This window comes from Meles meles, chromosome 4, assembly GCF_922984935.1.
Source record: "Meles meles chromosome 4, mMelMel3.1 paternal haplotype, whole genome shotgun sequence".
Taxonomy (NCBI): Eukaryota; Metazoa; Chordata; class Mammalia; order Carnivora; family Mustelidae; genus Meles; species Meles meles.
The window spans coordinates 103,433,796-103,461,641 of NC_060069.1; the positions used below are offsets into that span (position 1 = coordinate 103,433,796).

General features: G+C 35.0%; 1 protein-coding gene across 1 annotated transcript; it reads left to right on the forward strand.

The window, feature by feature from the left end:
• The first annotated feature begins 127 nt into the window (after positions 1-127).
• ATG3 (autophagy related 3) lies at positions 128-27,808 on the forward strand. Its single transcript, XM_046001897.1, has 12 exons — positions 128-596; positions 3,931-3,972; positions 8,214-8,263; positions 11,218-11,288; positions 12,983-13,090; positions 16,591-16,640; positions 18,781-18,862; positions 22,278-22,312; positions 22,561-22,716; positions 23,515-23,642; positions 25,792-25,860; positions 27,540-27,808. Exons 1-12 carry the CDS (start codon positions 525-527, stop codon positions 27,619-27,621), a joined length of 945 nt encoding a protein of 314 aa, XP_045857853.1. The 5' UTR covers positions 128-524; the 3' UTR covers positions 27,622-27,808.
• Positions 27,809-27,846: the final 38 nt, after the last annotated feature.

Genomic DNA, 27,846 nt, shown 5'->3' on the forward strand with positions numbered 1-27,846 from the left:
CGCGGTCAGTGTTACGCTTCCGGAAGGAGGGTAGAAGAGGCCTAAGCCCGCCCTAGCGCGCCCTTTCTCGCGTCACGTGTCGGGAGAGTCCTGAGTCACGTGAGGCCCAGGTGGCGGCGGTGCTACGGCGAGAGAGAGAAGGGGAAGCCGGAAGGGGCGCGAGTGAAGCCTGGGGGAGAAGATACCTCCCGAGAAGGAGAGGGGTGCGCGTGCGCCCGCCTCTCCCCCTAACTCTCGCCAGGTCCCTGCTGTCCTCTCTTGCGGCCAGGTGACACCTAGGCCCGGTCCGCCGCCCACTGCCTGTGTGGCGAGCAGCGCGCGCCCTACCCTCGCGATTGGCGCCGGCCGCCCCTCCCCCTCGTCCAGTCCGTCCCGTCGCGTCCCGTCTTGTCCCGTCCCTTCGGGTGCCGCCGGCCGGGTGCCGATGCGCGTCGGCTGCAGCTGGGCTTTTTTCTGACTCCTGGTCCTTTCCCCGGCTGCGCTTCCCGCCCCGTCGCGGGGCCGGCCGCTTCTCCGGCCCCAGGATGCAGAATGTGATTAACACGGTGAAGGGAAAAGCACTGGAAGTGGCTGAGTACCTGACCCCGGTCCTCAAGGTAAGCCAGGCCGGGCTTGCCAGGGGCTGTCAGGTACACGCTCAACTCCGCAGGGATTGAGGACCCGGCGCCGGGAGGGACACCGTGTCTTCCGGCGGGGAAAAGTGTAGGAAGGTGGAAAGGGAGGAACACAGAAAAGGGTGCAGCCCCCACTGAGGTCTTACCCAGCTGTTCTCCAGGTTTTCGGGCTCCTTAGGTAAACTTGGAGCGACGTTGTGTGCGCATTGCTGTCGCCACCCGTCAGAACCTGGCGCATCTGGGTACGTCAGGCTGGAAGGTGGTCGGCCGCTAAGTGGATTTCAGAACGTTAAATCTTAACATTGGAAAGTCTTTTAAACTTTTTGAACGAGGGTTTTGTTTGCCTTTTTAAAAACGAAATCAGAATTTGGTACTAAAATGACATGTCACTATTTTCTTTCAAATTTCATAGAAAGTCTCTTATAATAATTATAATAATTAGGAGCTTGAAATAGTAAGTTGTGACTGAGGTCCCCTCTTAGATTTCAGAGGAACAAGGTGAATGGCAACATTATCTCTGTCAGTATAGTTGAACCCAGCTAACAGGCAGAGCTTCCCTTTCCGAGTTTTTAAAATAGCCGAAAAACTATTTGTAAATCCTGGACTTCATTGTTAATAAGCAATATTATCCTAGCTATATTTACTCGTTGTTTTTTTTTTTTTTTTTTTTTTGCTTTGTCAATCATACAGCGTTTTTAAAGTAAACGTTGTAATAGATTAGCTGTTTTAACGGTGACTTTAATTTTCAGAGATAAACTTCTAGAAGTACATTCAAGTTTTTAGTCATTGTAACTTTTTCCTTTCTGATAAGTGAGCAATGAGAATACATGAATAAGGAGTTCTTGCTTAAGTGCTTTTATTTGTTTTTTCAGCTTTCAATGAAAATTGTACAGATCTTAACTGTGGGGATGAAATATCCTTGGATATGGTTGGTCCTATTTATAAGAAGTTATTTTAGTATGCTAAGAAGAATAGTGGATAGTTTTACTTTGCTCCCTTTCCATGACAAAGGGAAATAATTAGTCGTGTACTTTTTTATATTTATTTCTCAGACTGATTTTAAAATGATACCTTGTTGGGCCAAGTTTAAAACAAAAAAAGAAACGTTTATAAATGAAAATTCCAGTTCTTGCTCTGCTTACATATTTTTTTTTTACTGTGAAATTCCTTGTGATTAATATTAGTCAACTTTTAAATTGAAAATAGTTTTGATGTTTGAATCAAATGATTCTTTTGCATGTCATTTTTCAGAAATATGTCTACCTAGATATTCAGCATTCAAATAATACACGATTGTTAAACTCTTTAGTTTCAGAGAGAAGAGTAAAAAAAAAAAAAAGTTCCCAAATTAAATATTAAGCTAATGTTTTAGGTACGCATGGGTTGCTGTTAAGTCGGTTAAGTGTCTGCCTTCCCCTCCAGTCATGATCCCAGGGTCCTGGGATGGAGCCCCAAGTCTGTCTCTGTGCTCAGCAGGGAGTCTGCTTCTTCCTCTGCCTGCTGCTACCCCTGCTTTTGCAGGCCCGTGCGCGCACGCGCTCTGTATCTCTCTCTGTCAAATAAATAAAATCTTTAAAACACAAACTTCTGTTTTACTAGCCAGTTGTATTTTATTGAACTTATAACAGGATTATATTTTGAGTAATCATTTTACTTACTCTCCAAACTGAAAAGTGTTAGTTTGTCAGTATATACTTATCGGTATTATTTTCAGTAACAAGGAAAGCAGAATTATTGACCCTTTCCTTGCCTGTCCCTGTTAAGAGAGAGAATCCTTGTAGTTTCCTACTAGACGTAAGAAGCAAGGAGGAAAAACTAAATCCTTTGGAAAGAAACTTATCTTAGCAAGTAGAAATTTAAGAAAAGTCATGGCACAGTAAAAACCAAAGTCCTTACATGATCTTCAAGCTTCTACTTAATTGGTAGAGGTCCTTATCTCAACTGCTACTTCATTCCTTGCTCACTTTTGCTTGAGCCAGTCTGACCTCTTTTTTTACTCCATTAAATACTCTCTTGCCTCAGGTTTTTGTATTCGCTGCACTATCTGCCTACAGTGCTCCTTTACAGCCTTCTGGCTTGTTCATTTTAAGGTCACTGCTTAGTAGTCATCGATCAGAGAAACCTTTGTTTTCTTAACCATCCTATTTATTTATGTGTTTTAGTTTTAGTTTTTTTTGTTTGTTTGTTTGTTTTTTTTTCAGTTTTGGAGAGGTGGGAGGAGGGAGGGAGAAAGAAACTCAAGCAGATTCCACACCCAACATGTCTGAGATCAGACCTGAGCTGAAACTAAGAGTTAGATGCTTAACCAACTGAGCCACCCAGACACCCCCTTTTATTTTTTTTAAAGATTATTTATTTTAGAGAGATAGTGCCTAAATGTGTGAAGAAGGGGAGCAGAAGGAGAGGAATACAGAGAATCCTTAAGCAGACTCCCCCTGAGCATGGAGCCTGCCATGCCTTGGGGCTCCATCCCAGGACCCTGAGATCATGACCTGAGCAGAAAGCAAGAGCTGACCACCTAACCAACTGAGCCACCCAGGCGCCCCACCGTCCTAATTTAAATAGCCATCTCTCTCCTCCACCCCTGACTAGTTTCCTTGCTGCCTCATTTTTTTCCTTGTGGTTTTCATTACGTTTGGCTTTCCTCACTCCACTAGAGTTTAAACTCCTTATGAGGACAAGGAAGAGTTTGGTCTATTTTATCCCCTCCTATATCCCCATTACTTCAAATAGTGCCTGGCATATAATGGTTATTTGGTAAATACTTGTTGAATGAATAATCATCAATGAATCCTTCCATTTTTGTAGCCTGTATTACAAAATCTTACATTTAATTTAAAAATTAGAAACATCTGGTAAATAGCATCTTTGCTTTAGAGGAGAGAATATTATAGCAATATCTTGGAGATAATGAGAAAGGATTAAATGATTTATGACTTCTAGTTGGTTTCTAATGTTACTCAATTGAAATGAGATGTTGAAGATGTGGGCTGAATAGTAAGATGTCCCTAAACATTTTTAAAACATTTTTACTGTTTTATAAAATAAAGATATTTGGTCATTTCACAAAATCATTGTATGACTTAATGTTTTTTCAAAGAGCTTTGCTCTGTTAAAGCAATGATCAAATTGTAATTATTTTAATGTCAGTTTCTTTCGTTAGACTTGTATATTCTTTGGGGTTAGGTGACAGTGACAGATTCTTTTTTTGTACGCGCTCTTTTGCCTGAAAAGGTGCCAGGCAAATACTTGCCCACAAATATTTTTAATTTGAAAGTGAAAGAGTATAATATGTTGTTCTTTTTGTTTTCTTTAGGAATCAAAGTTTAAGGAAACAGGTGTTATCACCCCAGAAGAGGTGAGTGTTAAAGATATTCTGAAGCTATTATATTTTATAATTATTTTTTTCTGGGAGGTTTTTCTTCTTTATAAGAAAACATCTTAAACTTTAATCTTGATTCTTTTGGCTATATTAGCAATTTAAAAGGGATTTCTACTTCCCATAAGAGGATGTAACTTCCCTCTCAGTTTGCCACTTCTCATATTTCTCTGTAGTTCCTCTTTATTTAGAAATGGAGGTGGGAGAGGGAATGGAAAAGATTCTGATGGTCATTTACCCTTCACTCATATTTGTGTTATATTGAGGCTATACAATGGGCTCTGTGGTGTTTGCTGTTGTCTTGCCTCTGTTTACATCAAACGTGAGTTTTTGTGGTTTTCATTTGTAAACTTTGGCTCATTGCTTGGGTATTAAATTTTCTTTCAGTATTTAGCTTAAATATTTTATTGCTACATACTGAATGCTGATTTTTTTTCCTCACAATTCTTTTACTGTTTCTACTAACCAAGTAATGTTGGATCTGCTTAATGCTGAAACTGATGTCTATTTTATAGGCGAGTTGTGTTTTATTGAACTTTTAACATAGAACTTTGTTTTGAGGAATCATTTCACTTGTTCACCAAATCTATATAATAAAAGCTTTCTTTTTCCTTTAGGTAGTTTGTTCTGTTATTCTTCGAGAAATAAATATTGTTCTAAACGTGTTTTTACATTCTAGTTTCCTCAATAGTTATGGTTGCATCAGACTTATTTTTTAGCCTTAATAAATAGCAAATAATTTATTTAAGTATCACCTTTAACTTTCATTAAAAATACCACTCATTGGCAATAGAACTTTACTACTGTTTTGGAAGAAACATTTTGAATTGGGGCACATTTTACGATCTGGCTGTTGCTGTAAATTGACCTCAAGCTTAAAAATTAATGGATCTTTCAGTTTTCAATTGTGATTGAATCTCTTTGAGTCCCAAATCTTTGTGAACTGAGAATAGTGTGCTGAATTAATCTGTTATCTAAATATATCTTTATTTTTAGTGAAGACACACTGGTGGTGGTATAGAAAGAACATAGGAGGTCTGCCTTCTAGACCAATTTCTCTTATTTTCTTCTTTTCTGATTTGGGCAAAGCAAAGCTGTGACATAGGCGTCATGTTTACTTGTCTGTAAAATGAGGGGTTTTGTCTAGACATTGTCTAAAGGACCTATTCTGCCTTAGGCACAATGAGTTTAATACCTGGAATGCCACATAAAACTAAGTTTTTTTTTTTTTTCTTTTTAAAAGATTTTATTTATTTATTTGACAGAGAGAGATCACAAGTAGGCAGAGAGGCAGGCAGAGAGAGAGAGGAAGGGAAGCAGGCTCCCCGTTGAGCAGAGAGCCCGATGCGGGGCTCGATCCCAGGACCCTGGGATCATGACCTGAGCCGAAGGCAGAGGCTTTAACCCACTGAGCCGCCCAGGTGCCCCTAAAACTAAGTTTTGATATTGTTAACTTTTCTTGCCAAACAGAGGTGTAATTTAGATTTGACTCTTAAAACTATCTGTAATCAGCACAATCTCTTCCAGCCTCGTCCATGTTGCTACAAAAGCTGGGTATTCATCCTTTGTGATGGAGGCATAATACTCCATCGTGCTGAGCGAAATAAGTCAAGCAGAGAGAGTCAAGTATCATTTGGTTTCACTTATTTGTGGAGCATAACAGAGAACATGGAGGACATGGGGAGATGGAGAGGAGAAGGGAGTTGAGGGAAATTGGAGGGGGAGATGAACCATGAGAGACTATGGACTCTGAAAAACAACCTGAGGGTTTTGAAGGGGTTGGGGGGTGGGAGGTTGAGGAACCAGGTGGTGGGTAATAGGGAGGGCACGTATTGCATGGAGCACTGGGTGTGGTGCAAAAACAAAGAATACTGTTATGCTGAAAATAAATAAAAATTAAAAAAAAAACTATCTGTATCAGGAGCAGGGATGGAAGTATGCTTTTCTTCTTGCACTCTTTAGCTTTATCTATGGGAGGATGACTAATTGGTAAATAGATGGTTGACCTTAGAGATGCAAGTCTGTGGTCATTGGATAGACTTATATGGTTTTTTAAAACAGCTACTAACCATAGAATGAATAACACTTAATTGTATCATTAAGTAGTTTATGAATTTCCTTCTTTAAAAAAAAAAATGCAAGGCAAAACTAGGTCAGCTGGGTACCCACCCCATATGCTGGATCAAGATAGAGTACAGTTACCGGATTGAGTTAGAATGAGTCCAGAGGACAGAAAACAAGAGATAATTTGCTTTTGATAATAGAGTTGATCTATTTATTTGTTTTCTCTTACTGTTTTTGGGCTTCTGATCATTATCCTTCAGCTCTCTCTGTTTTCTTTGGAAGTACTGTGTTTAAAAGAGGTGTAGGCATTATCGAATACAGAATTGCCTGACTAAAATTACTTTAATATACATACATATGACTTAGATAGAGTATTAGTAGTAGAATAGCTTGAAGGGTAAAGTTGCTGACCAAAATGTTAATAACTGATTTTATCTTGGAGTTATTCAGTATTGTATGATATTTAATCACCAAGAGAAAGCTGCTGCAAGTGATACTGAGAATTGAGAAATTTGAGTCTGCCTTGTTTCATTTGAGCATGTGAAGCCTGCAATAATGACCATTGCTAATGAGGGCAGATGTACACATGTACTAATTATCTGCGCAATTCTATGTTCTTTAAAGTTTTTCTTACCTTCTGGTGTTTTGTTATTTTTAAGGAATTTTAATTTATTTTTTAAATAATCTCTACACCCAGCGTGGGGCTGAAACTCACAACCCCAAGATATGAGTTAGATGCTCTGCCATCTAAGCTAGCCAGGTGCCCCTATTATTTTTTTAATAGATGCTCCTGGAGGTATCAAGGAATAAAATATTAGAGTCTTGTGACAAGACAGTATCATTAAAGAATTTTTAAATTTTTAACTCTTTGTTTTGCTTGCATTTTGTTGAATTAAATTCTACTTTTTTGGTGGGGACAAATAGTTCTTGGTAACCACAGAGTTGAAGGTAGCATTTGGTTACAGTGACCTAAAATGCTTAAAACTTGGGGAGGGAGTATTGTTTTCTCTTGGGTTTTTGTCTTTACCTAACTAGTTTAAATAATAATAAGATTCTTTGAAATAAAAGAACAGAAACATTTGAAAAGTTGCTGTTGAGAATATGCTGCTAAATCTTGTTAATATATCTTCTTGAAAGAAATTACTCTTAGAAAACTTACTTTATAAAATTTACTCTCAAATGAAAATAGAGTATTATATATAGACATTCTTTTCTGAGACAAACATTGGAAGATTAAAGATACTGTTTGTTTTTTTTTTTTTTTTTTTTGCTGTGTAATTAACCATGAACAATACATGAATTTAAGTTAGAGCTATTATGAAATAGAAGTAATTGGGAAAGTATGTGTGTGTATTGCCTGAATTGGGACCCTGCAGTTACACTTAAGAGACTTTCTTTCATTTTCTGCTCTCAAGAATAAGTAGGATTTCTGTCTTACAGAAATATCAGGTCATGCTCATGTATAATGGAAATTCTCAGAAGGTTAAACTCTTTCTTCCTGAATCTGTTTTTGATTCCTGAAGAAAAACAAAAACTTGTGCAGTGTTCAACCTGCCCAGAAAGTCTAAGGTGTTAGAGGATTCAGTTTGCTTCTAACTTTTCCCATTGTTTGGCATTACATTTGTCACTCTTGTTAATGTGAAAAAGCTTACAAAATGGGCTGTTACCTGAACTTAAAAAAAAAAAAAGAGAAATGTGCACTATGATGTCTAAACTAACATCATAGGCCTATCATTTTCTCAAAGATCTCCATTGAGTTTTCAGCCCCTAGCAGGAATCTGTCTTCATCTTATTTATCCGTAAAATGGGTTTTTTGAAATTTTAAGTCCTGCAGTGTTACTTTTATTCATTTCATGATGTTGTATCCTTTTGGCATTATTTAATCCAATTTAAAAATTGAATTTAAAATGAATAGCACTCAATGTTTTTTTTTCTTCCAAAATTTAAATTTTATAGATGTAAAAAATTTTGCAGTTTTAATAATAGTCAAGAGCCATCAGAGTGGTAGAGCAGGTTTGGTGCTGTTTGCATTTATATGATTATTGGGTATCAAGCTTACATGGGATGATCACTTTGGTATTTTATCATCTTATATTCAGTGATGTTCAGTTTTTCTTTTTCCTTTTTCTTTTATATTCCTTTTAAATCCTGAATAGTTTGTGGCAGCTGGAGATCACCTAGTCCACCACTGTCCAACATGGCAATGGTAAGTAATCTTGAGTCAGGAATATAAATTAGTAAAATGTATGACTTTATAATTGTAGCCGTTTGCAAAATGGATTAGGGCGTGAACTTTAGAATGACCAATTTAACTCTGTGCTAGTAGATTTTTCTGTTAAGCAGTGTGACCGTGATACTTAAAATAAAATAAAGGCATACTTAAAATAAAATAAAGGCTGACTGACAAATTGGCTATTATACCTATTTTGATTTGCTCTGTTAGAATAAAAGATAGGCATTTTTTTTTTTTTATTTGACAGAGAGAGAGATCACAGGTAGGCAGAGAGGCAGACAGAGAGAGAGAGGAGGAAGCAGGCTCCCTGCTGAGCTGAGAGCCCCATGCGGGACTCGATCCCAGGACCCTGAGATCATGACCTGAGCCGAAGGCAGAGGCTTAACCCACTGAGCCACCCAGGTGCCCCAAAGATAGGCATTTTTAAGATAAATGCCTTTACTTCCTTTATTAGTATTCCCTTTCTCTATAGTGTCTAGATCTGATTTTGTGGTGGATCTTTAAAAAATAATGTTCAAGACCAGCTCATTTTTTTCAAACTAAAATGTCTACTGAATATTTTTATAACATTAATAAATCCAGATATTTTGCAAAGTCTTGGGTTTTTTAATCATAAGACTTTCTATAAGGTTCAAAGTATGCTCCCATTTTAGGAATTGGCTGAAAAGGAAGGTTCATGATGCTCATTAAAGTTTGTAACTGGAAATCTGCTTGGTAATAGATTTTTTACATTTTTGTTTTTTTCATTAACTTTGTTAATTGTAAAAGTAACATTTAAAAAAGTAATTTAAGGAACTTACCAGATCTTATGACATATTTTAAGTATTCTGAATAATAAGAGGATGTTTTAAAACAAATGCTGTTTCGTTACATTCAAGAACTTAGGGTAAAACCACCTGACTATGGCTGAGAAAGTGATCCTAGTACTGGCAGAGCTATTTTAATTAGGCTAGAATTGTTTTGGAATTATCGTCTTGTTTGGATATAAATAGTTCAACTTGTTATATTCTTTTTTTCTTTTCGTTATTAATTCCCTTAATGACACTTTTTCAGTTGTGGTTGAAAGGTATAGTTTTAATTTGGGAACAGAGGTTCTAAACTTAATGAAGTTAGAACTGATAATGTTTTCCTTTATATTCAAAGAGCTTAAATAGTTAAAACTATTTTAAGCCAAAGTTTGAACTCTCTTTTATCTGTGGCATATTCTGTTCTCAATTTTTGTATTTGACTCATAACCCAAAATAGTTTTATTGCTTTTTATCAATTGTTCTTTATCTTTCAGAACACTGTTTCTTAATGTACCAAGAAAGACCAAAATGTCAGTTTCATTTATTTTTATGCCATTGTCTTCCTTATGTACATTTCTATTTCATATTTAAAATTGAGTTAATATCATAGCAGCTCTCTGATGATTTAGTAAGGGTGATTAATTTTTTTGGATTATAAATTATCTATTAAAATTATATTTGGCTTCATTCTAGTCTATAATTTTTATGTGTTTCAAGTCAAATAGGTATGTAAAATTAAAAATAATACCCATTTTATAAAAGGAACTAATTGGGGATTTTCTTCAATATAGTGAACATTTTCTTCAGATTTCTTTGTGATAGTCCTTATTTGTCTGATTAGTTCAGACATACAATTTATAGTATTGTTACAGAAATATGTTATATGGACAGGATAGTTTCACTTTATGAATTGTGATAGTTGAGATAATATTTAGAACTCACCTATACCCTACTCCGGTGTCCACACTTCTGGCTAAAATGTAGGGGCCAAAGGAGCATTTCATTTTAAACCTGTGCTAGTAACAGGTTATTTCCATGTTATAGTTTCATGTCTACAGGTGTCATCATGACCGTATTGTATGTTCTTCACTCAGAACTTCAGATATTACTATGTCATTATTGATTTTGACACTTGAGAATGGTCTAAAGAAGTCTAGAAGGCTACTAAGATAGTAGGTCATTTTCTGGTTTTATCTTGTGCTCATATCTGGTTTCAACTTTAGGCTGAAGCTTTGATAAGGCAGATTTTTGTTCAGATGTTTGTGACAGATAACACATGCCCCTTCGTCTTTGGCCAGTTCCATTAGGTTACCTGCAGAAGAATCTTTGAACAAATTCTTAGTGAGGTAATCTAGAGTAGTTATGAAAAATCAGAAATGGTGTAGCTGCTTCTGACACACAGAGACTGAAGTGTAAGAGCAGGAGCCATGGATTCACTTGCTCTTCTATATTCTGGTTTTCTGACCTTGAGCAGTCCGACTTTTTTAAGCTAAAATGGGGACGTTAATATTACCTCTTAGGGTTCTGAGGAGTAAATAAGAATAATGCATGTTAGAGTTCTAAGTCGTATACTTAGCAAACACTCAGTGAAAGGTTTTTTGTTTCTGTTTTTTTCTGTTTTCAGTCATATTTTTAATATTATCATGTTGTGATTCAAAGCATCTTTTTTCTCTTTGTTCCAGTTTTAGTCGAGTGGCAGGAACAGGGATTTTGCCAGCCACCTACTTTGTTATGTAATGTCCTACAGATATTTTTCTGCCTCCTCTTGATCTGAAGATGAGCAGTACTTGAAAATTAAAAGTCTGAGATTATACTCCCTAGGGAACAATGTTTTCTTTTTGTTTAGAGACAAACATAATAGTTGCTTAATAGTTTTATATTATTCTGTCTTTTTTGTTTGATATTTAATCTAAATTCTCTTAGGTCTCTCTGAGTCTCTTAGTACATTTCACTTATAATACTGTGCTCTTTAATACCCTAACATACATCGCTTAACGGCATCCTTCTGAAACTAGTCCGAAAACAATTTTCTCAGGGGTGTGGATTGTGTAGTTTTGATATTTACATGTGATATCTTCTGTTCTGTCTTTGCTTTTTAAAACAGTTCTTGTATTTTGGTGCTTTTTGCTCTTTTTAAAGGGCTACCGGGGAAGAATTGAAAGTGAAGGCATACCTACCAACAGGCAAACAATTTTTGGTCACCAAAAATGGTAAGAATTATATTGCATGTATTAGTAAATTTTACACAGAGTTATATTTTTAAAAAATAACAGTTAGGGGCACCTGGGTGGCTCAGTGGGTTTAAGCCTCTGACTTCGGCTTGGGTCATGATCCCAGGGTCCTGGGATCGAGCCCCACATTGGGCTTTCTGCTCGTGGAGAGCCTGCTTCCCTTCCTCTCGCTCTGCCTCTCTCTCTGCCTACTTGTGATCTCTGTCTGTCAAATAAATAAATAAAATCTTTAAAAACAAACAAACAAACAAACAAAAAGTTAGCTTTTTTTTTTTTTTTTTTTAAGATTTATTTGAGAGAGAGAACAAAAGAAACAAGAATCTCCAGCAGACTCCTGCTAAGTGGGGAGCCTGATATGGGGCCCAATCCCAGGACCCTGAGATCGTGACCTGAGCTGAAACCATGGGTTGGATGCTTAACCAACTGAGCCACTCAGGCACCAAAAACCTTAGTATTTACTGATTTTAATTTATGATTGAAGCCATGGAGAAATTTGGAAATTTAATGAAACTCTGGGTTCTATTGCTAGAGTATTTTTTTCCTTATTTCATTTTTACCTCCTTCCTTTCTGTTGCTACTTTTTGCCAAAAAGAGTCTAGTTTTAAGATGTGGAAGGAAAGGACCCTAGTAAATCTGGAATTTGGAATTGCAGTTGCTTTTTTTTTTAAAGTTGACTTTATAAACTTTTTATCTATTTGATTTTGATCTTCTTTAGACATAAACATTTGTCATGAAAAATGAAACTGATACTATCTTTGACATCTAAAAGTTCCAAGTGAAAGATTTATTATCCATTGTGTCTTTGAAAGATTGTCTTTAGGAACAAAAAATGTTTTTTAAACTACTAGTTTCTCATTTATGAAGTTAATTTGAAAACAGCTTGAGAAGGTTGTTATAGTCCCTATCAGATCACATAAAGTACATTGATTTTTTTCTAATCTATTACAGAAAGGGAAAATACATATAACACATCTGGTTTTCTTTCCTACAGCATATGTTTTATTAGAATTGATTGTTTATATCCTTCTTGTTTTTTAAAAATTCAAGAGGTTAATAGCCATTTCTGGGCTCTACCTTATCATGGTTTTATATTATAATTGTTCAGTTTTAGACTTATGTGAATAATACCTGTTAATTGACACATATACCATATGAAAAACTTGGCTCCAGTATTGTATAAGATGGTAAAATGTAGCAGTTTAGTGAATTTTTATATTGGCTTATCCATTATAAATTCCTGAAACTTAAATGAATTATGAAATACATATTAAAACTTACTATAACATTGCAAACTGGAGGTCACCTCTACCACCCCTGAGAATGACAGGTGGTCCCTTCCTGTTTTGAGAGTGAAGCTATTAAAATAAGGTTTTACTATTCATTAGCCTGAAGTTGAACAATATCATCTCTGGCTCTAGCCTGCTGTTCTTCAGAGACCATCAGGGTAAGGAATACATAGAAAATTTCCTTTCTACTTGTGTTCTGACAAAGCTATTTAGGGAAAGATAAAACTGATCATTAATATGTCTGTGGGCTAAATACAACTTTTTAATCACTTTTATTAGAAGTGAAATATAGTATTTCCTTAAAATGGAATAAATTATCTTTTTTCTAATAGATTTATATGAAGCAAATTATGTGCTAGTAACTGTACTTGTCATTTTTTTTTGTAGTGCCATGCTACAAGCGGTGCAAACAGATGGAATATTCAGATGAATTGGAAGCTATCATTGAAGAAGATGATGGTGATGGGGGATGGGTAGATACTTATCATAACACAGGTAAGAGGAGAATAGAATACATATATTAGTTTAAATTGTTTTAAACATTTTAAAAACAACAAAAACAAAGGGTACATAAGGCACAGTTGTCCCAATAGACTTTTTTTTACCTGAAAAGAAGCAGGAAGACAAATTGAAAAAAAAAAGAAAAAATGCCCTTGGAGTGTACCAAATTTCTCTAGTACTGCTACTTTAGTAGCAGTTTGAAAATACCTGTATCATTTTCTTTCTTTCTAAAATAAGAAGGACAGAACTGCTGAGTATGCATACAGCTTGCTTTAGAATTCCTTATTTACATATGTTTCCATTGCTGGATGATGAGCTTTAGGACAGGAACTATATGTGTTTATTTTACTCAGAGACCTGAAATTTTAAAGTAGTTAATAATTATTTGTTGAATGACTGTAAGAGGATTGTAAGGACCACACTCCTTAGGTAGAGAGTCACTGTTGTATCCTCAGTGTCTATCACAGTATCTGGTACAGAAGTTGTCCAGTAAATTTGTATTAAAAGAATTGACTAAATTCAAGCCTTTTGTAAGTGTGTGTTTGCAGAAGTTGTTTGTAAGTCTGAAGATGATTTTTTATTTCAAGTCCTAAAAACCTAGTTTGCCACTATGTTTATATAACTATGTAAATGTACATTAGCCTATGCTGCTATGGCTATACTAACTTAGCCATACTAACTTAGCCATACTAACTTAGCTATAGCAGCATATATTAATCTGCATTTACATAGTTATATAAATATATTATATAAAGTACTATGAGTTAATGTTAGTTCATAGTTAAGTATAAGTTAATAGTTAATTTGCATAGTTATATAAATGCCAGTATGACTTAATGAGGAAAACGTGTCCTGAGTTTAAATTGAGAATACTAAAAAATAAGTTTTCTCCCTCGAAGTCCTAGAAAGTATACCAGAAGTAGTACTAGAACAAGGTTTCTCAGCCTTAGCCCTACTAACATTTTGGGCCACGTGATTCTTTGATGTAGCATTTTCTGTACCTTGCAGAGTGTTTAGCAGCATCTCTGGGCTCTGCCCATCAGATACCAGTAGTATCACTCCGTTGTGATAACTCAGAATCCTTCAGACAGTGTCAGATATTCCATGAAGGGCAAAATTGCTGCCATCAGTTGAGACCCACTGCAGTAGTCAGAGGGCTAAATAATCTGCTCAGGAAAAACTATCTTCTGAGGTCAGTTTTCCCTCTACTTTTAAAAAAGGGCACTATCATGTGTTTGTGATGATATAGGCATAGATTCAGGGCTTGGACTTCTTGATTTGAAATTTGTTTGTTTCTTGATGGTTGAGTGTTAATGTCAAGGCCTTGAGAAAATAGTAGATTGAACAAATTTTTTAAATGATTTCAAAAAACCATCCTATTGCCCCCACCGAGAGACTGGTAGATGGACTTTTTATCTTTTGACCTTTCCGAAATTGTTCAGCTGCTCTGCTTTAGTTTTCCTGTGGTGGAAGATGTGGGCAGTGGACTAACTAACTAGAGCCCTTAGTTATAGCACTGTGTTTCTAGTGTCAAGTAAATGACTTATTCTGATGTCTGGTTGTATTCTGTTTCTTAATCACTAGCTCAAAATCTAGATGCGTATTTACAAAGGCATTCATTACAGAAATAAGTAGGCGTCAGTATGATTGGATTGATGAAAATCTATTACAGAAATTCAAGAATTGAAAAATTTTGCCCTGCTGGAGAGCTATCCTTAGAATTTTAGTTTAAACTATATTGTGATTTGATTAAAACACTGCTTCCAATTAACTTAGAAGGTCACGCTCCTGGTTCCTTATTCACCTCAGTTCTCTTTGCTTCATCCTTGCTTTTCACAGGTTTCTTTTATTTCTCTTAGCCCTCGTATTGGTCATGGTTTTCCAGAGACAAAGAAAAATTGGATGTGTATAGAGATATAGGTATATAGGTATAGATAGATTTATTTTGAGGAATTGGCTTACATGATTGTGGGAGTTAGCAAGAATGCAATTCACAGGATGAACTGACCAGCAGGCTGAAGATCCAGGTGAGGATTGATTGTTTCAACTCAAGTCTGAAGATGGTCTGAAAGCAGAATTCTTTCTTTTTCCTGGGCACCTCAATGTTTCCTTATAAGGCCTTCAGCTGATTGGATGAGGCCCACCCATGTTATAGAGCATAATCTACTTTATTCAAAGTCTATGAATTTAAATGTTAATATCTAAAAAGCACCCTGACAACTACATCCTGACTGGCATTCAACCAAGCATCAGGACACGATAACCTAGTCAAGGTGACATAAAATTAATCATCACAGTACTTGAGAATGTTACTCTCATTAGAGTCATTTGAGCTTTTTTTTCCTTTGCCAATATGTCCTCCTGCTCTTAGAAGAGTCTGGTTTAGTCGGTACTATTACATTATTATATTTGGATGGATTGAAGAGGTTTATTTTATTTTTATCTATGCACTGGATTCAGCGAATCATTTGTAATACTAATTCATTGTGCTAAGATTTGGGTTTTATTGTTATGAAATAATCAGATCTATTATGTAGTATAGAAAAACTATGAACTAAAAGCTTTATGTTAGAGCTGTGGATTTTGACATTTTCTATTAGTGAAAGTGAGTTATTCCTTAGGTTGGAGATTTTGAACAGATATATAAAGGTTTTAGAAGATTAACAAATGGGCAAAGCTTATTTTGTATGTAGGGGTTTTTTTTTTTCATTAATGTACTTCATCCTGTTGAATTTTCGAATTAAAAACAGTGACATGTATTTTGAGTTAGAAATAATATTTAGCTGAGTTGTGGTGCCCCCATCTGCTTAGTGCCACCTTCATTGATACAAATAGGTTCAAGGTAGTTGCTTAATGAGGAGTAGTGAACAGAATATTGAACTAAAAGTTAGCACATGTGGATTTGAATCTCAATTTCTTCACTAATTATGAGACTCAAGTTATTTCATTTCTGGAGACTTCGTTTCTTCACAGGGAGAAATGATTGGCTAATTACCTCAAAGGATAGTGTTTGTAAGGCTGAAATAAGCTATGGAGACAGTAAAATAGAAAACCCCATATAAATGTGATATGGTATTTCTACTTCTGGATGTCCTAGATTTCTGAAACAAATAACATTAGTATCTCCTTGAGAAAATTTTGATGTTTTTGAATAAAAATAAATATGAGTCTATAGGCTAATGTGTTCACTTTGAGAATGAATATGTATTGGATAGAGAATCATACTGGGAAAGTAAATGAGGAATAGTAAATGAGTGATAGAGTAGAATATAATTCATAGTAAAATATCACATTGCTGTTTTTTTTATTTCAATTTAAAAAGTGCTTTTGGTTTTACTCCTTTTAGAGTTCATTTATAAAATGCTACTAACATTGCCTCCTCGTTTCAGAGCAGTTGTGAGAATTTAGGTAATTTTAAGCATTTATATATTGCTTGAATCTGGTAAATGAAAGATGTTTACAATTTTATTTCAGTTTTTCTGAATTTTAAACAGGTATTGGAGGAATAACCGAAGCAGTTAAGGAGATTACATTGGAAAGCAAGGTACTGGTTAATTAGTTACATTTGTAAATTCAATGACATAATTATATGTGTGTGTGTGTGTGTGTTCTTTTTCAGACTGATTATTTTCAAGCTTTTTAAAATTCCAGTTGTTTTTTCCTTCTCTCACTTTCCTATATCAAAACTGCTGTTTCCCAGTGCTTTTTTAGTCTGTTGTATGGCTAAAAATTTTTTTTGAGATTGTAACTGGTTAAAACTACTAATTTTCACCAATTGGGAAGGCTCCTAGCCTAGTTTAAAAGAAATAGCTTTTTATTTTTAAGTATAAGTACCAAATGTTCTGTAAAGGGAGGCTTTTGAGGTTTATGTACTACGGTTTCTTAATTTACTGCTATTTTGAATGGATGTTTTTGTTTTTGAAAATTTTAATGTAAAACTTTAACATCATCCAAAAAATAATGTATTTTGACTGAGTGAAAGCTAAATCGATTAGGTTTTATTGTATGGTTTATTATGGGGAGGGGAGTAAAAATCTGTAACTGGGTGAAATTTTTCTGCTTGAAAATTTTCTATTCATACTAGAAAATGATTGCAGTTGTTTTCATATATTTATATTTGGTTGAAGTGATTTGAAAAGAGTACAAAATGCCTTTATCCTTATCTTTTCTTAATTATTTTGTTAACAGATCTCTTCAAGGATAGAATATTTGGACAGAGTAATTGACTTTCTTTTGTCCTTATGAAACATTTACTACAAGAGTTACTAGTTTAAGATACTCTCTTTTTGTGTCTTTGTCATTTGGAACTTTTGGGATTCATAACTGAGTCTTAACAGGAAGTGTTAGAAACTAAAACAAGTGTTTTTCGTTTTTTTCAATGTACAATTTTATGCTTGCTAGGGATTAAGTTTCAGTTCATTTGCCTGAAAATTCATCCTTCTGAAATTCTACTTTTTGGAGAATTTGAACAACTAAAGAGAAATTACCAAAATGGCTTTTGCTCCTTCAGAAAATCTTGTTTATTCTAGCCGTTAATTGTATATACTTCAGACTTTGGGAATGATAAATGGCAGAGTAGCGTGGATAGCATTTGTTGATAGGTTTATGGTAATTCAAGAACTTCTTAAAAATGCAATAATGGTTAATATGGTACTTGGTATCCCACTTAACATCCTTAGGGTGAGTGCTTAGAATAATGTACAACTTGAATATCTTTCCTGTCACTTTCTATTTAATATAAAATTTACATTATTTTTTATAATTTCTTAAAATACTTGTTCAGACCCAAGTATTAATCTTTCTTGTTGGTTTCTACTGTATTCTTCTGTTTCAAGTATGATAACCATAACATCAGCATGATTAAAATTTCCCTTAATGATTAGTTTGTTAGATACTGGCTCATCTAATAATTACCCAGATACTATTGTCTATGGTTTCACATTCTGGGTGTGGTAATGATAACATACTACTTAAGTTTCTAGTGCTAAATGGAGTCTTCTCTTAGTAAAATTGTAAATTAGGTGAAACTAATGTGCAGTTTTTTTTACTTTCCTACGTTGACTTCAGATTTTTAGAATAATTGATTTTGTGAAATGATAATTATGTATTAGGCTTGTCTTTGGTATTATTCTTATTATAATGCAAATGTGGTTTAAAAAATGAACTGAAATCTTACATGTTATAATAACTGTAAAGTCTGATAATTTTACTTAATTCAGCCTAAAATATTGTTCACAAATTAGAATATGTTTCACTTATAATAGTTTAACTATTTACTAATAATTTGTAAGTTTAACTTACAAATGTATTGTGCTTTACAAATATGTATCTTTTTTCTCTTTTAAATTATGTAAATTATAACTCTGAACCAGTTTCCTAATATTAATGAATTGGTTAAACAAAAATACTATTTTTGGAAGCGGAAAAATCATTAAATTGTTAGCTTAGGTGATTCTTGGTGCTTCTATGATATTTTTTGTATTTTTCAGTGACAGCACTTAGCACATCACTTTTCATATTTGGTTTATGGGTTGTCATCTCCCTGGAATAGGAGTTTCTTGATGATAAGAACTGTCTTTACCACTCTTATTTTCTCAGGGGTTTGCATGGTGGTGACACATGAGTGTTTGGTGTTTGAACTAATGGACATACTTAAGTGACTTTAAATATAATTTATTTCAAAGGACAGTATAAAACTTCAAGATTGTGCAGCAATATGTGAGGAGGAGGAAGAAGAAGATGAAGGAGAAGCTGCAGATATGGAAGGTACTTATGTTCTAGATTTTCTTTCATCACACTAGAATGTTGATTTTGGAATATTTATAATTGAAGTGGACAAGAATTGTACTCCATTGAGTTCTAGATTTTAACATTAAACAGCCTAGATAGAATTTTGTTTAGTTTAAATTTAGTTAGTGCGGAGCAGTCTAGGACTGTTGTACTTTACCTAGGACATAGCCTTGAAAGCATTCTTTCCAGTGGGATACATCTTAGGCATAAATCTTTAATGCAGTTAAAAGTTTGAAGATGCAGATTCTTTTTTTTTTTTTTTTTTTAAAGATTTTATTTATTAATTTTGACAGAGATCACAAGTAGGCAGAGAGGCAGGCAGAGAGAGTGAGAGGGAAGCAGGCTCCCTTCAGTGCAGAGAGCCCGACGTGGGACTCGATCCCAGGACCCTGAGATCATGACCTGAGCCGAAGGCAGCGGCTTAAACCACTGAGCCACCCAGGCGCCCGAAGATGCAGATTCTTGAGCTAATTCTTAAAAACTATTTCAGAGCAGAACAAAGTTTGCTCATGTATTATGTATTTTCTTTTTCCTTTTTTCTTCTTCTTTTTTTTTTAACCAAATACATAGAATTTAGGGTGAGATAGAAATGTTCTCTAGCATGCAGAAGTGGAAGATGATGCCAAGTGTAGTTGAAGCACCAAAATAGCAAGTAGTGTTTGTGGATGAGGTGGTGACACATAGCCAAATTGCCAGAGTAGCCTTGACGCAAAGTACCTTTTCTTTTGTTTGTTTGTTAGAGAGGGAGAGAGAATACAAGCAAGGGGGAGAGGCTGAGGGAAAGGGAGAAGTAGGCTCCCAGCTGAGCAGGGAGCCTGACTGGGACTCCTCGCTCAATCAGATCCTAGAAGCCCGGGATCATGACCAGAGCCAAAGGCAGACACTTAACCAACTGAGCCACCTAGGTGCACCTTAAAGTACTTTTAAGTTTTGTTTCTTAAATTACTTTTAAATTCTCATGAAACCTAGGTGTAGATCTGTTCCTGAATTCTAATAAGAGTTTTGTCCTTATTTTTATGGTAAACTCCCCATCCTTTGAAGAAATAAAATGAATTACTTGTAACCCAAATTGCTCACAGCAACCTCACATACCATCTCTATGATCAACTTCATTTCTAAGCCTCTAGTCCAGATCTCCTGAACTTCAAATGTACATGTTTTTATTTTCACTTGTACCTGAATGTCTTATAATTGTCAGCACCACCTTCTTATACAAATAGTTTCTGGATTCCATCAGTCTGAATTGTGTACAGTTACCCGAGCTGGAGTGAAGGGTAGACAGAATACTATGAGTAAAGCATTCTTTTTTTTTTTCCCTAAAGATTTTATTTATTTACTTGACAGCTGGAGATTACAAGTAGGCAGAGAAGCAGGCAGAGAGAGAGGGGGGAAAGCAGACTCCCTGCCGAGCAGAGAGCCCGATGTGGGGCTCGATCCCAGGACCCTGAGATCATGACCTGAGCCGAAGGCAGAGGCTTAACCCACTGAGCCACCCAGGTGCTCCAAGAATTCTTTTTAGAGTACAAACTGTGGGACTGCCTTAAATACCTGACAGGCTTTTAGTGTGTTTTGTTACATTTCTCTTGGACAGAGCTAAAGAAAAAAATTGCTTTATATGGGATTTTGTTTAAAAAACAGTGTTGATGGTATAGCAGGTAATATAACAATTACTATAACAGGCAGTTTTCATTCCCTATTCAATAAACACTGGCCAGGATAGTTATCTATATATCAGGTACTGTTCTTGGTGCTAGAAATGAAACAGTAGATGTGATCTTATGGAGATTATATTCTAGTTATGGGAGACATAGAAAAAATAATAGATAAGCAATACAGATGCTATATTAGATGGTTATAAGTGTTAGGGAGAAAACTAAAGGAGGGGAATGGGACAGAAGGTCTTGGGAAAGGATGAGTGTTATTTTAAATAGGTTGGTCAAGAAAAACCTAATTGAGAACAGGAGTTTTAAGTAAAGCCTGGCAAGAAGTGAGTGAACAAGCCATTTGGATATCTAAGGAATTATGCAAAGGCCCTGAGGTAGGAGTTTGTGTGGTGTATACAAAATACCGTGAGCAGGAGCATCTGGCTGTTTCAGTCTGTAGAGTGTGTGATTCTTGATCTCAGGGTCACGATTTCAGGCCCCACATTGGGTGTAGAACTTACTTTAAAAAAATAAATATGCTGTGTTCAGAGGGGAGCAAGGGCAGAAGCAGAGAAGTAAGGCATGGAGTCAGGGAGATAACCTTGGGCCCTGGCTTTAATGCAGTGAGATGAGAAGCCATTAGAGGGTTTTTCTAAGTAGAAAAGGAACTTAGAATGCCATACAACATTTTAACAGAATCACTGTGAATGCTGTATTGAGAACAGACTGAAGAGGTTTAGGGACAATAGTTAGACTGTTGTGATAATCTAGACAAGAAATGATAACTTAGGCTCAAATGGTAATATTGAAAGTGATGAGAAACAAAATTCTGGACATATTTTGAGGGTAGGGTCAAAAGGATTTGCTGCTGAGGGGAGTACCATGAGAGAGACAGAGTAGTCAAGTCTGACTCTAAGGATATTTGACAGTGTCTGGAAAGGTGTTTTAACTGAGATAAGGAAAATTACAGGGCTAGAATAGCTTTGGAGGGGGAGTTTGGGAGTTCAGTTTTGGATGTGCACTGTTTGCAACGTATGTTAGTCATTCCAGTAGAGCTGTAAGTAAATAAATATCCAAGTGTGTAGCCAATGATAAATTTGGGAATTATTAGCATTTAAAGCCATTGAGACTAGATGAAATCATCAGAGGAGTAAGTGGATAGAGAAAAGACAAGGTCCAGAAACTGAGCCCTTGGCTACTGTAGAGTTTTAAAAAGTTGAGCTGAGGAGGAACCGAGCATAGAAGATAGTCAAGGAGAAGCCTGTGAGGTGAGAGACAAAGCCAGAAAATACATTATTTTAACAGCCAAGGAAAGTGTCAAAGAAGGTGGGACTAAATCATCCAGATGGCCCTGTGAGACATCAGTTAAGATGACAACTGAGAATTTACCCCTGGATTCAGCAACATGGAAGCCTATGATGATTTTAATCAGCACATTTTATGCAATTATGTAAATAGCCTTGTATATGGGATGGAGTCACTGAGTGTCTGCAGTATCAGGATGCTGTTCGGTATTGCTAATAGGCTGTAGCTTGGACCAGGCGTTGGCAAGCTACCTTTCTCCGGCTATGTCAGTTAAAGAATCTGCTGCTTTGGAAGTGTAAAATCAGGTCCCTCATACCTTTTCAGTACCTTCAGTTAAAAACAAAAGCAAAAGCCCAGGTTTTGAATGATACTCTGAAGTAATATATAGCTTGGTTTAGGAAATTTTCTTGAACTTGATTAATCTTTTGTTGCTTTTTAAACAGAATATGAAGAAAGTGGATTGTTGGAAACAGATGAGGTTTGTAAATTGAGTTTCTAGTTAACATTTAGTGAATAAGCTTGGGAATTAGTATTCCTAATAGTATCTTGATATTTGTAATAAACCTTTATTTATATGTTTGTATTGGTTATAGTATATAATGTTTTAGCTTTGGCTTTATGTTCTGTTTGCCTTTGAAAAAAATAATATAGGGTGGGAAAAATATTTTCTTAATTGTCACATTCATACTGATTTTAATGGATTTAAATTTCTTCCTGTATTGCCAGGCTACCCTAGACACAAGGAAAATAGTAGAAGCTTGTAAAACTAAAACTGATGCTGGAGGTGAAGATGCTATTTTGCAAACAAGAACTTATGACCTTTATATCACTTATGACAAATATTACCAGACACCACGATTATGGTTGTTCGGCTATGATGAGGTAAAAACAGAAAATATATTTTAATGTAAATGTTTTAAATTGTTGGATTTAATTTCTTTATCATTAGGTCTGTGGGTATATATTGTTGCCTTTCAAATTTTAGAAGTCATTTGTTTTACAGTTTCATGATTAATATTGAATTTGATTCTTACTTTGAAGAAATTGAATTATTCTGTGTGACAATAACACTACTAAGAATCAAACAGAAATAATCTTACGTATTTATTGCTTGATCCCTGAGGGTTACTCCTTCAAAATATAAGGGAAATTGAACTTAATTTATTATATTAAATTTGTTGGGTATTAAATTTCATGGATATATAAAGCATTTACAGAATGATCATATTGGCATATGTTTTTTTCTTTAAGACAGAAAACCTTTTTTTTTAAACTAATTTGTTAATTGAATTAAAGGATAACTGAAATAAAATTAACTTGCTTTAACCGTCATTCTTATGACTATGAATGAGAAGCAAAAAAGTAAAGCGAAATACACCCAAAAGATGAAATAGAAAGTTATAAAATGTTTGACAGCCATGAACTTGCTTTTTTATGGGATCTTTATTGTTAGGTGTGGCTGAAGTCACATAGTGTTGATGTACAGACTCCTCGACTCTTCTCCCTTCACTGATATAAATGTATTATAAACTCTCCCCCCAAAAGTCTGGTAATTCTAAATAGTCTGGAATTCTGTATTACAGGTGATATGGGAGGTAGAGATAAATATATTTTAAACATGGAAGTCTAGGTCTAAAATTTTTTAAACAGTGATTTCAAAACATTTTTTTATTGTTTTAGCAAAGGCAGCCTTTAACAGTTGAACACATGTATGAAGACATCAGTCAAGATCATGTGAAGAAAACAGTGACCATTGAAAATCACCCTCATCTCCCACCACCTCCTATGTGTTCAGTTCACCCATGCAGGTATGTCTGTGTGTTGTGTGTACTTCATGGATTTATTACCTGGGAATCCAAAGTGCCCTAACAGAAGAAATGTAATAAGCAAGTATAGTTCTCTTTTGTCTTTCTTAGAAATGTTCTTATGCTAAAATATATAAGAAAAAGGAAAAAGTCACCAATTTAAGTTTAATTCATTAAGAATTTTTTTTGCTCTCTCTGTGTGTTTAATTATAGTATAGATCTTTGTGATTTCACTACTGTTTTTAGCTCCGAGAATAATTTAGAAGATGCTTTTTAGATTAAAAAAATACCTATCATTTAGACTTGGTTTTCCCTATTGTGATGTAGCCACCTATGAATGTGGAGTATGAAGTTATCTTTGTGTTTTTCTCCATGACCTATTTATCTCTTTTTATTGGTTAGTGAAGGGAGATGTATGCAGAGTTCTCTTTTCCTTTACTCTTCAGTTGAGAGATGTTCAGCCCTACTAAGTCAAGTGCATTTTATAATTTGGGATTTTCTTTTTATCATTGTGTTTTTTTCAGGGCCAAATGAGTAAACGGAGTATGTATCCATGATTTGTTCAGTTATTTCTAATGGGTAGCTTTCACAAAACATTGAGAAATTCTGGTAACAATATTTTTGAGATGAAAAATTTGGTATTCCATTGACTAATTTGATGCAACATTCTAGTTTTTAAAAATTTTTCAATATTTTCTCATTTTTTGCAGCCTCATGATTCTCAAATTTTATCATATAGAAAGCCTTGTTCATTTTTCTAGCTTTTTTTATGTCAAGAGTTGTTAATATTGTTAACTGAAAAGTAATTGAAGAGTCATTAGTTTTAGTTTTATATTATCTAGAAGGTTTTCATTTTATTCTGCCTGCTCCTTTAGTGGTTTGAGGTTTTAGGACAGTGCTTATCAAAATGAGGCATGTCTCTCTCAAGTGTAAATTTTAGTGCAGAAAAGAAAGAAGAGGTTTAACTGGTAATTAATGTTAAACATGTTAATAAATGACTGTGTTATGCAATGTAATGTAATAGGGCAAAGAACTGGGGGTCTATAAGGTGAGATTTCAAGTACATTTAGGCCTTGCCATCAGATTATGTTTTTGGATTCTTGGAGCTGATACATTTACTCTTATCTTCTAAGTTGCCTGCCTCTGTCATGAAGTTTATACTCATAAAAGTTGAAGCAGCATTATTTAAGCCAGAATATATCTAAAAGATCATTCTTTTGTGCACTGCCTTTTTCTCAGTTCATATACTTAGGCAATTACTTTGTTATCATTTTTCTGTAGCAAAGGAAAGACACTATGAAGAGATTTGTGGATTGGGTAAAAACTTCAGATAAACATATTTCTTTATATAAAGCCAAAAAATTATTTCTAAATAGAATCAGATGGTGCCTGGGTGTCTCAGTCGGTTAAACGTCTACCTTCGGCTCAGGTCTACCTTCGGCTCAGGTCATGATCTCGGGGTCCTGGGATCAAACCCTGTGTTAGGCTCCCTGCTCATTGGGAAACTGCTTCTCATCTCCTTCACCGCCCCACCCCATGCTCTTCGTGCGCTCTTTGTCTCAAATTAAAAAAAAAAAAAAAATCAGATAAATTTTATGATATGCATTAGGATAAAGACAAAATATATAAACTTCTTAACTCTAACCGAGTTAAATTTTTTTAAAACCCAATTTTGGCTTATTCTCTGCTAAATATTTGAATAGTCAAAATGACAGCATTTTAAGTATGTCCTTGTTTTATTGATTAGCTGTCACCATGTAGCTTTTTTGAATTTTCCTGGTCTGATTCTTGTTTGTTTCTTAAAGCAGACAGTCCTTGCTCTGCAGTTATATGCTGGCATCATTTCCCTTTCTCTGGCTTTCTGCTGTGCTACCCCGTCTCCCCACTCCTCCCAACCCCTGTTACAGGAAAACTGTGCTGTTGTGTTTTGACTATGATTATCCTTTAAAAATTTAGCCTGTGTTCCAATAAAACATTGTATATATCAACAACCTGACTTGTTGGGAGGAAAATATTTTATAATATAACTATTATGTTAAAATTAAATCACTGACACTAATAAGGTAGATTTCTTCACAAACAAAAACTTGCTTTTCCTATTTTGATCTAATTGATCTATGCTAATAATATTTATTTGTTCTTTTGCTTTTAGGCATGCTGAGGTGATGAAGAAAATCATTGAGACTGTTGCAGAAGGAGGAGGAGAACTTGGTGTTCATATGTATCCTTACCTATATTTGGTTCCTAGGATTTTTTTTCCCTCTTTGGGAAATACTGGTACAGTGTTAGTGCCACAGTACCTATAAGTTGTTTTAGCCCCTCATAATGGAAGTCTTAGTACAAGTCTTTATTTGGGAAATGTTACATTGTGATAGTTCTGCTTTGTTCAGTTGGTTAGCACATGTCCCTGTGTGCACCAGTCAGCTCTGTCTTGTTAAAGAGCCTCAGGTCCGTATGTGCTTTTCTAGGCAGCAGCTTGCCAGTTCTTTTGTTTGTCCAAGAGGCAATGGCTAAGAGCATTCGAATTTAAAACCATTGCTCTCGATGGAAAAGAAACTCAGTGGGCATAATTTATTGATGAAAGAAGAGTAACCTACTAATTTAGAAGATAACACATGAGTATCTTTTCCCTAAGTATATTTCCAATTTAACTGTTAACAAAAAATGTGCTTCCCTCCCGTAAAAGTAAACTTAGGTTGTGTCATTCTAAGATCTCTGAAGCAAAGAATTCAGTTTAACAGATAGGTTAATTAAAAAGTAAAGCACACAAAGTATATTTCAGATATTCTTAAAATACAGTTTTCTCCAGATAAAAGCACCCTTCTCACATCTTACTATGATTTTCCTACGTAGTTCTCTGTGGTTGACAAGAGGAAACTAAGTAAACTGCTGGATACTGAAGTACATATACCTATAGCATGGATTCATCAAAAGCAACCAAAATCGGTGATTTAGATGCCAAATAATTTGATAATTTGGTGCTAGATTGATGTTACATTTGATTGCTTATGCCGCTCAATGTTAGATGTAGACTGTAAGGGGTCACCCCTGTCTTGGAATTACAGATAAACTAAAGAATTGCTAATAAAGGGTGTTCCTCAGAGGACACATTTGACATTGAAAGAAACCAAGAACTTTTGGTCCAAACCAGATTTACTCCTGAAACTGTGATGCATAACTTGAGCATTCTTTTCTGTATTGGAGGCTAGGTAGCAACTTGGAAGATACTGTAGCTACAATGGACTCTCTTATAAAATCCTGAATTTTTTTCCGTGTTCCACAGTACTCGGAAATATTAAGAGCTTAATGTTTATTGGGGGGAATTGATGAGTCATTATTAAACACAGAGTCTTCCAAGTTTATGTACATAAACTAATTTAGAATCAGTCCTTACAGATGGTTTCCGCTTTATTTTTTTCTCTTTTGCTTCAGTGCTTTTATATTCTTTACCCTGCCTTATTTTCTTTCTTTTTTTAAAATTTTACTTTATTTTTTCAGTGTTCCAAGATTCATTGTTTAGAACGTGGGCTAATAATGCGAAGGTTCCCTTGTTTCTAACATAACCTAGCAGACTAACAGTAAAGGAACAATTTCCCACTCATATAATTATGAACACCCTTGTGCTTATTTTTTATCAAAGTAATTGGGCTCCTGTGAACTCATTAGGAAGTTTCACATTCAAATATTAAATGGGAATAGGTCAAGCAGTCTTAAAGTTATAGAGAACCTCATGTTGAATAGACACAAACTTGCATGAGTGAATTTTTTTAATATATTTGATTTAAGATTTTGTCTTAAATATTTTTTCTGAGAAATCATTACTTAATAAGGATAACTACAATGTTAGTTTAAATTATAGTACCATTTACCAATCTGTTTTCCTTAGCTAAAGACCTTTAGGTATCTTCTAATTTTCTTGAAGTTTGTACAAGCTGTCATTCCAACAATAGAATATGACTACACAAGACACTTCACAATGTAATGGAGAGAAGATAGAATCTATCCTAATTATTGTTTCTGATTTTTAAACAGTTAACCCATAGATGTGACCATTGACCATATTCACCAATATATACAATTTCTCTAATAAAGGGACTTATATGTTTATGCATTAAATAAAAGAAGTTCCACTACCAGACTTATTTGTTTAATAAAAATGAGTGTAAAGAGACTGTTTTTCTTTCTTCTTATCAAAAGGCAATTTGAT

Coding starts and splice junctions, on each gene's coding strand:
- ATG3 (XM_046001897.1), top strand. CDS start 525: ATGCAGAATGTGATTAACACGGTGAAGGGAAAAGCACTGGAAGTGGCT. Junction 13,091..16,590: donor AGATACTTATCATAACACAG/GTAAGAGGAGAA, acceptor AATTTTAAACAG/GTATTGGAGGAATAACCGAA. Junction 23,643..25,791: donor TGTTCAGTTCACCCATGCAG/GTATGTCTGTGT, acceptor TTTTGCTTTTAG/GCATGCTGAGGTGATGAAGA.